Source organism: Sphaerodactylus townsendi, linkage group LG08 (assembly GCF_021028975.2).
Source record: "Sphaerodactylus townsendi isolate TG3544 linkage group LG08, MPM_Stown_v2.3, whole genome shotgun sequence".
Classification (NCBI taxonomy): domain Eukaryota; kingdom Metazoa; phylum Chordata; class Lepidosauria; order Squamata; family Sphaerodactylidae; genus Sphaerodactylus; species Sphaerodactylus townsendi.
Genome location: NC_059432.1, coordinates 41,854,816 through 41,865,156, shown reverse-complemented (window position 1 = coordinate 41,865,156; position 10,341 = coordinate 41,854,816). Strand labels below are relative to the sequence as shown.

Below are 10,341 nucleotides of genomic sequence, written 5' to 3'. Positions count from 1 at the left end.
GAAAAAGAAAAAATAATATCAAAGAAAAAAGAAATATAACCGTGACTTATCTTTAATGTTTTACATCAAAATGAAATTTCTGTGATATGTCATGTGCATAAACAACACAGGCAGCTTTTGTCTTTGTTGAATTTAAATGAAAAGTCCCTCTAGATATTAATATGTGGACTTCATTTGTTAGCCTGCTAAGTCAGGGACTTATAACAAAAGCTTTGTAAACAAAAGATTAAACTGAATCGAGCTTTAGAAAATGAAAGGAAAACAAGAGTCAAATAATCACAGATCAGAGAGGGGCTGCTTAGATTGAAATCACTACAAGCTACTGGAGTGGAAAATGTTTAATTGAACTATTTCATTACGCAGGAAGTTTTATGTTCCTCTTGTAGAATCCAAAATATTTGTATCAGAAAATCCATTCCCTTCTTCCTTTAGTAAAACTACCTAGCAAATACTATTATGTATATCTTTTTAAAATTTTTGAATACTGGTAATGCATATGCGTGAAATTGTTGGAACTGTTAGAAACTGTGGTGCCTAGACAAATCTGCTATAGTTGATTGATATATATTTTTGCACTTCCCTTTCTTTGCATTTCCTTTGCTTTGATGAGGTTCAGAATGTGCAGTACACCACTTCTGTTACACGAGATAACTGGCAGACAAGACAACAGAATGAACTTGTGGATACTTTACTAACCTTCGGTAGCCGTTCAGGATCTCCTGGATGCCGTGGAATGACTTTCTGCAACCTCTGGAATCCATAATCTATGGTTGGTTCATTAAGGGCTGAAATATACACAGAATAATTTGTCAGTCCAACATATTTGTTAACAAAAGCATGCAAACAAAGGTTTGCTTAACTGTTCACATGAAAAAAAATACATTATAAGAAATAGTTTTTGGGTGATTCATCTCCCAGATTCCATTTTTCATATTTTTTGTTTTTACATACACCCACGCATTACTTTTATTCATAATTAAGCTGTGAGGTAAAAAGTGAAAGGGGTTAGTCAATATATTGCAACCCGCTCCCCCCCCCCCCGAAAGAAAAGCAGGAACTGTAACAAAAGTCACTGGTCTCGAGGCTATATATAGCAATCACTACACTCGTGATGTCTGCATCATGCACTGTTTTCTATACTGGCTATGGATTTATGGGAAACTGGCAATTATGACATATGTCCAGCTATTGCTAGCTTCAGATTTATCCCTGTGGTCCTTTTTTGTCTAGCATATTGCCTGAGCACAAACCAGGCAGGAGGAGCACTTAATCTTGCAAAGCTTTAATAATCTGTGAATGGCTGACTACAAACTGATGTAGAGCACTATCATTCTACAGCTGCAATCCACTAGCCTCACAAAATTGCAGGCCACAAATAGTAATTAATCTTTTTATCCCTCAAATTGTAATTTTGACTATGAACTGTGCTTGGTCATAAATCAGCAGCACATGCTGCTGTGTACAGTGCATGAATCATGAATCTGACTCAGTTAGACTGCACACATTGTGTTTAACAAGCTTTATAAGGAGTCATAGGGCTTTATTATAGCTCTGCCTGACTCAAACAAAAACTGAGCCTGGAGGCCCAAGGACTAGAGTTAAGATGAAAATACTTATTAGAGTATATTACTTCTTGATGTAGATATCGTTTTTAACAGAGTAACTCTGGTGCATGGTGCTATATAAATCAATGGGTTTTCTGAGACTAATAAGCACTGCTTCCATCTATTCATTACTCAGCATACAATTTAGGCCATCACTCATTAGTCAGCATGTAATTTGATGATTAACACCGGGCAGCTCAGCAAGTTTGCTGAGCACGTGAATACACACACACGCACACTCACAGAGACAGCCTACAACTTACTAGACCATGATCAACGGCCAAAATTTGCAAATGTTATCCAAAATAATTGGCTCATATTATTATCAAGTGCTTTGGTTATTTGCCTAAACATGTAATAGTGCATCTCATAATCAATGCAGGGAGGCTCCCGCCATGCACACTCAATAACATAGCAGAAAGTTGAAGAATGCAATATGATTTGACATTCCATCATGCATCCCGGAGACAAAGGTCCACACAGGAATGTGAAGTAAGACATTTTCTTGTTAATAAAGCATTGATCCGATGTATTGATTTTACATGACATGGCTTTTGCTGGGATTTCGCCCTCCTTTTTCTTTGCAAATAGTAAAGCTCTTCAAAATGCCTTGGCGTCTGTGACATGGCAAAATTTCTAACTCTCTGTGATGTAAATTCTATATGTGTAAAACCACTTCATAATCAGACCATTAATCATCAGAAGCTGTCAGCAGTGACTTTGGGGACAATTTGTCATGTCTTTGCCTGGGCCTATACTAGTGTGTCAGACAGAAGCCTAGTGTGTTGGGAGAGATGAGCCTCTTGTATAGCCTCACAAAATGACTTGCTCAAAAAAGGATTAAATAAAGTATTACTTTTCCTGATTAGAGAACAAAAAAGGTGGCACTCAGTGCATTTGTAACGTGCCAAGGTTTCTTCTATTTTCCAGCTAATCACTGAGACTGTTTGACTTAATGAATCTGGGTCTGATGAAAGGTGATCAGAAAAGATAGATGGCCAACTCCTATTGATTTCATGTAGATGTAGCTGACAGGTGATAGAAGCTTTAATGTAAGCTTTCAGAAGCTTTATGACTTATAATAACCATACATTTCCATTCTAGGAAAGACACCTCCAAATGTTTCATTTCAATTTATATTATCTGCCACAGAATTAAAAGCACTTGAAACCAAATGGACAGAACTGCATCATGCCCAATTTTCAGTAAGTTCACACTTGAAAGTCACTCTTAGGCCTGAGGTGCAGAAAACAGCACACAAGGACATTGTTCTTTTTAATGTTCTAATTATTACATTATGACTACATAATGTTTGGAATTATCTTTCTTTCATCTCACAAAAGAGTGCAGTGCAGCATCCATGGAATTAAATCCACACATAGCCCTGATTATTGCAAAAACTACTGTACAAATACATTTGCATGCAGGAATTAGAAAAGATTGCCTCTCTCTTTAAATTATGGAAGAAGTGACATGTATTCAAAATACTTTGAGGTTTCTGATAATTGGGTGGTGGGTTATTCAATTTGCCTCTGTGCCTCAAAGAGCAGCTGGCAATATGCAGAACAGATTGACTAATAACAGGCTAAATCCACCTTGACTCCTGTCCCACTCTTATTTGAACTTCCAGCAGTTCTGGCCTGCAGCCCTCAATGAATGGAGAGCAGTGCGGGTACGTACACACAACACACACACACACACACACACACACACAAAACCTATCACCCTGCTGCTTGACAAAATGAGGACTAGGAGAGACTTCACTGGCAAAATCTACAACTGGAGGAGAAAACATAAGACCCTTCGCACACATCTAATAAATCCTTGGTGTGTCGAGTTTACAAGCTGAGAGTCCAGCAGAGCCAGGGCAAGGCATTGGCACGTCCCAGTCACAGAGCACTGAGCCAGGCCAATCAATACCACTTTCCTGTTTTAGAACTGGGTAATTATGAGGTGGAGAGATTGCCTGACCTTTCACCTGCACTGCATTACTTTGCTGATATTAAGATAAATTGCCTGATTTTGGGTAAACATATGCTGCAATTCAAACTGTCAGCACTGGTTTGCTCAGGGATAATTTGTATTGATCTCCCAGCTTCTTCCCAATTTTGCTTACTGACCTCGTGGATAATTAGAGAAGGAGCCTTGGTAAGCTAAAGTCAGGGATGAAGAAGAAATATGAAGAGGAATAAAGCAAATTTGTGTAATGTTAATATTGGCGGTTCCCTATTCTAATTCCTTTACATCTGTCAGCATCCCGATAGCTGCAAATTAATGTACTTGGCCCTTGGGTAATTTATTCTAAGAAATTACCTAGCACTATGCTTTCTCTCTCCACATGACTCAATGTACTAAATTTAAACATTGTTTCAAAGACAACAAAAATGTAAACATTTGATTTTTTTTGCAAGAGACAAAATAAACATGCTTCTTGATGTTACCAATGCACAATTTTCATTGAAGACTTACTGTATATGTATCTCTAGATGTATAACAGAATAAATCCAAATAGTAATTAGCACCAGTAATTTGTCCTGAATTCAAATTTTACTAAAATAGACTGGTGGGTGTAAAAGAGATGAATGTATGTGCAAAATTATATCATTTAAAATATGTCAGATTACAAGCCTGTTGTATCAAAAGTCATAAAACAAGTCTCCCTTGTGAAATATCTCTTTATTAACCATGCCATAAGATATTAACATTCCTCATTTAGCAGAGGGCCTTTTATCTGTTTCAAATACATTATTCGTCCTTTTAGAGATAAACTGTATTAATATCCATTTGAGTAGGCTACCGCGGCCTAATGCATAGTAATTTTTGTTGGAGAGCTTTTATTTTAGAATAAGAAAATTACACAGCAATAAAAACTGAATGAATAAGAAGCTAGAATAGCAGGGAATCACATTCCATGCCAAATGAGGCAAGCAATCAGACAACCACTGAAAGGGCCAGATATCCGGTTATCATATACAGGCCAATATCCAGAGAGGGTCATACAAATAGGGTATGACATGACCAAATATACTCAATGATTCCTACATGAAGAAATAGCCTACAGCTCATGGAAGATACATATTTAAATACATTTGAGTGCACTGGAGTTAATCTTGTTACTTTACATGCATTAAAGTCATAACAGAAGAAACATTCTAAATATTTAAATCATTCCAGTGTACTAAGGGATTAATCATACCACAATTTATAAAATTTTAACGGTCTGTGATGTCAGTTCAAGTTGGGATTGCTGAAGCTAATGTGGCAGCAGAAAATGGTATCAGCCTCTCAGCTTGCAGCTGTGACCAGAAAATCTCAAATCTGCCTGCTACAATTAGAAACGTACCGATGGGCAGAATTCAGTGGAATTTTCTTTCTTGTGACACACACAGTTTCACTTTTCATTTTGATGGCTTAACCTTCTTTGTCAGCTGTTTCTGCCTCAAGGTCTATATTAATATCTAATATCCAAAAATGTATATAAGTATTTTATTAGACTTGAATGCCACCTCCATTAAGGACAATGGGTAATTAAATTAAGGGGATGGGATATACAAAAGCATTATAATATACGCTCTTGCAAATATTCTCCAATTGTCTACTAGGTTTTATTGTTACTTCAAAATGTGTGCGTGATTTAGCCAAAACGGGAGAGCTGATTGCAGTAACATCAAAAAGTTATTGAAATACTTCTATTTGCATACACAAATGCCAAAAGAAAAAGAAAAAAGAAAAGCAAATAAGAATGTACTGTTCATTGAATCAGAACCCCCTCCTCCTCCTCCATAACTACTGCTAATGACTGGAACAAGCTTTGCAGATGCTCTAGATGACAAGTTGCAGACTTGTTTGGTCAAAAGAGATTCAGTAACAAGATAAATGACCATTATTCTGACATTATTAACTTTAATACTTGCACATATCCTTTTCAGTTTCATCATCTTCCCTTATAAAACTAGGGCCAAGGGTTGCTCATCCCCTGCCCCCTGCCCCACTAGAAGCAAAATATGGTCAAGAGTAAGAAAAAGAAAGATCAGACTAAGGTCTATTATAGCACACCTGGACTACCTCAATACAGCTGAGATGGGCATACATGAAAGCCGGCCTAATTCACACTTTAAGTCATTTTAAAGTAATTATGCAAAATTCAGGGCCTTGTTTTAAAAATAGCATCATTAAACATGTAAAAGGTGGAGGCAGCTCATGCAGAAAAGCAAGTATTTTTGTCTGTGGCAATCCAATCTTCCAGTAAGTTCAGAAAAAGTGAAGGCTGGTAATAAGGAAGGAGTTCAGATATGGTACGAAAGAAAATCTTTCTGACTGAAAATCCTGAGTACAATAATAAAAACAGGAAGACATTCATTTGCTTAATTCCAGCTGCTGGTTTCAGCTTTTAAATGAGTTTCAGTTTCATTTCAATAATGATCATCTTCCTGTAACTTCCCAATCGTGCATTTGTCATAATGCAGTAATTTTCTAGCTACAAACAGATCCTCATAATGAGGCAGTTTTTCACATTAGCAGCATAACTACATAATAAGAACATCTGCAGTTCCTTTTCCAAGGAACAAGAAAGAGCTTCAGTTAAACCATGGGGGATTGTTAAATAAGATATACTATATTTTACTAACAGGGACACCCATGCCCTGCCTTAACAGACTGCAAGCCTTCAATGTGCCTGAATGAACACAGGTTGTAATGTGTAAAAATTAAATAAAGTAAAATTAAATTGCTCAATACAGAGACATTCCTCTAGAGGGTGTTAGTGATTTCAGTGACAAAGTGCTATTTGCTGACAAGTAGTTTACACATTAACCAGCTGAATCCAAGGGGGAAAAATGCCAATAGCAATTATATCACCTTGAGGTTATTAAATGTCCTACTGATAAGTAACTAGGTGAACTTGACCAGGTGATAAAGACTGCTGTGAGCAAATGATTGTGCAGTGAAGAATGTTTCTTAGTCCTGCTGTTTCTCCAGATAGCTTTTCTTTCAAAAATGACTGTATACAAAGTTGCATTAAAAATGTGTGGTCACAGAAGGCAAAATTGATATTTAACTCCCTGCTGAATACTTCACCCCTATCAGAACACCTTCATCATCTCACCTCAAAAACATTATACAAAGTCTGCAAATGACTGAGATTTTTTTCCAGTTTTAAAATGATGCTAAGTTCACCACTTTATCATCAACTGTCTCTACCAAGTGCATTTCATCTATAAGAAATTCAGATGCCTGGGAAATTAAAATTTCAAAGATCTGCTGCAAAAAAAATCAATGGGTAGAGATCAATGCTCATAGAAATTTCATGAACTTTGAACTGATATGGGCATGATGATGAGAAGTGGTTGGAATTTCAGGTTGCTGATTGTTCCTCACACAGATGAAAAGCAGCCTACGGGGTTGAGAGAAGGTAGATATTTGAGAACGGTTTTCACTTTAATATTTTTTTCCAACAAAAATTAATTTTTAGTCTATTGCAGTAACAAGAGCAAAATAATAAAAAAGCTCAGCCTTTCTGATGTGACTTCTAGAACCACCACTTCTAAAGAGCACCTAATGCTTTGCACATTAACGCAGCAAAGAAATGAAATCTGTTCCCTTTGCAGCCGATTGCAGGTGCAAATTAATATTGTAAAATGAAGATCAATACATGGACAGGGCAAAATCAATAGTGGCTAAATTATTGCTGCATTTTCCTCCTCATTCAAGATGAGTTGTGTTTTCCTCTCAAAGTCAATACTTTGCAGCTTTTCTCATTAATTTCTCAATAAATTTGGCAATGAATTTCAATCACAGAACTCGGCCGGGTGAGCCAAGCTTTGTGGGATGCATAGGAAACACAAAGGCATGGAGGGGTTGAACACATCATTCATCAGAAGGCACTCTTGCTTGTTGAAGCAGGACTAATATCCCCCAGACTGCTAAGGACAACCTATATACTGAAAGTTTTAGCCACAACCTAGTACTAGGCTAAACACACCTAAGCTTTCTGAAATACAGACTTGATCATTCCTAACTCCAGTATATACTATAGTCTTTGCTGTTTTTAATGGTTGGGGAGAGAAATTAAGTGCAACCTCAGTAATTTGTATCAATTGCTGGCTTGAAAAACAGAAGTCAGTGGATAATTGTCTCTGCTTCAGCCATCCACAGCATAGTCTCTGCTTCCACATTAGCACCTCCCTTTGGTCAAGAAAACAGGGTCCTTTTCTGACTTTACCAGGGACAGAGATCTCTGGTTTTTCCAGACAAGCCCATCTTTTGGACAGAAAATAGGGTCTGTGCAATTTTATTATGCTATTTTCATTTCTGTGCTCCTTCCCCATCTAATTTTTACTTAATTTCCTCCCCCCCTCCTTTTGACTTTTGTCTCATTTCTGATTTGATATTTCTGATTATTGGAAGTAAAGGTAAATGATACTTTAATTTGACACCAGACTGATGTGGCATGCAAGAAGGCTACCCATCTCTCCCCTGTGGCTGAGGCAGCATAGATAGCAAGTGGCATTCATGGGAAAATCACTTTCTATTCCATCCACACATTGCTGGGAACTGGAGAAGAAATAAAGAGCCATCAACATTGCTCTTTTTCTCCACCTCCTAAGCTGAGGAGGAGGAGGAGGAAGATGTGACTGCTACAAGAAAACTGAGCCACAACAACAGCGAAGCATTCCTTTGCTCATAGCTGGGGCAACTGAGGCAGCAGATGCCTTCTCTGGATAGCCAGTTGCAGTCCTCTGTCCCAGCACTTGGCTGTGAGTAGAAGAACCAACATGGATCTGCAAGATCTATTATCAGTCCCCTGTGGGCAAGCAGGAAAGAAAGCAACAGCAGCCTAGCAGGCACAATGTTGACATCTGGAAATGTAGAAGCTGTTTTGTTTTCCTGCCCAGTGATGATCCTGGATCAGGACAACCTGTCTGTAACAAGACAACCTAAAAGAGTCCAGGACATTCATTTCTTATCAGCTCTAGATTTTTCTGGAAAGCATGAAACAGAGGGCAAAGAATATGATTTTGGGAGTGGAGGAATCCCAGATAAATTTAGTCCAGTGGAAACTGATCCCCACTGACTATTCACTAAAGTTCCTGACAAAAGCCATCCATAGTCCAGACCTGACCCCAAAGCTACAGTCTAGTGACAGCACTGCAAAGCTACGGCATACTTCCTCCCTTTCCAAAGAAACCAGTTCAGTTTTCCAGCTGATGCAATCAAGACCCCAAGGGTGCCCTACCCAGATTTCTTTAGTCAACTGATTTCACTCAATCAGTGAGTGAAATCAGTAAGAAAACCATTTCTCATGGATACAATACTAAATGTTTTTTAAGTTTCACAGGTATTTGCCCCTTTGCAAGAGTAAACCTATCTTTCTAGCAGATGGTGACACAGGGTAGAAGTGGGCCAATGTCAGCATGTTGAAGTTTCCTCAACCATGGTGAGGCCCTCAAAACCTTACTCTTTGAATGGGCACTATTAGCTTTGTTTGGGAGAACTGGTAAATCCTGACATTTTCAGGAGTCTGAAGGGCAGGTAGAGGTATCCTTGATGGTGGATTCTTGTATGAATGGTATTCACACAAGTGACAGAGCTTTCAGTATAGCTGTATGCCAACATGTATGGCTGTATTTTGAATATTAACATATTATTATTTTAAACTGGGACTTCAATTGTTTGAGAAACTTTTAATTACAAATGAGCAAGTGTCATTGGATGCAAAGCAGATGGAGGGAGGGAGGGAGGGAGCGGAAAAGGTATTTCCTGACACAAAGATGATACAATAGAAAGTCAAACAACTGCAAGCCCTCTTTCCTTTTTTTTTTTTTTACAAAATCTATTTTCAAAGTCCATATTTTTAGGGGCATATTCATAGAACACGTATTTCTCACATAGAAGGTTAAAGTTTATAACTCCAGTTAAAGAATATCAGGTTGAAGGTATTGACAAATGTTTTCAAAGGATTCTACAAATTCATGAAGGATGTATCCCTCAATCTCAACTTGTCATGACAACTACATGAAACCTTCCTGCCCAAAGACAGTGAATGTCTGTATGTCATTTGCTCGGGACAACATTGGAACCTCTAATTGGCCATTATGGGAAAGAGGATTCTATACTAGTTGAAACTTTGGACTGATCAAATTGGATTATTATTCTTATGAATAAACAGTAATTTCAAGAATATGTTGAATGCCATCAAATCTACATGGAAAGCATCTTTTGCATCTGTCTTTGCAGTTCAAATATTCTCATTTCAGGGAGATAAGAACATCAGCCATGAAGATGGACCAGGCTCCTGCATAAGCTGGATAAAGGAGCACCTTCAGACAGAGATTCTGAGAACTTCAACATGAACAAGATCTTCAGGTGAACTTGATCAAAATTAATCACTTTCATAAGAGTGGGTCTTTATTGGATCACCTTGATATGTTAAGAACCATGCCAAAAACCTTTGCACCAGAACAGTAGCCATGTACTACAGTGAGATGGCCATATAACAAATCCATGTTGCTACTTGCTGAAGCTTTTGCACTTACAAAGTCCATGGACTAAGTCTTCTCAATTACCAGAGTGCAGGGGTCAAGACAGGGTAATTAATTACTTGTTCAGTAAAGAATCAGGCATAGTTCACTATCACTTTGTACATGCACAGTTGGATGCATTGTTTAAATAAGTATTTAGAGATACACCTGCTCTTTGCATTGTGTAGTCAATAGCAACTATTGTGAAGTGATCATAA

The 10,341-nt window shown here is 37.8% G+C and overlaps 1 protein-coding gene across 12 annotated transcripts in view; it reads right to left on the bottom strand.

Annotated features, from left to right (window-relative positions):
* The window catches only part of EBF3 (EBF transcription factor 3), a 196,688-nt gene that overhangs the window by 25,511 nt on the left and 160,836 nt on the right, over positions 1 to 10,341 (bottom strand). For all 12 annotated transcript variants that reach the window (XM_048506438.1, XM_048506439.1, XM_048506443.1 and 9 more), the window contains one exon: positions 697 to 785. In XM_048506438.1, the coding sequence (XP_048362395.1) occupies positions 697 to 785 (89 nt within the window). The remainder of the gene's footprint in view (positions 1 to 696; positions 786 to 10,341) is intronic.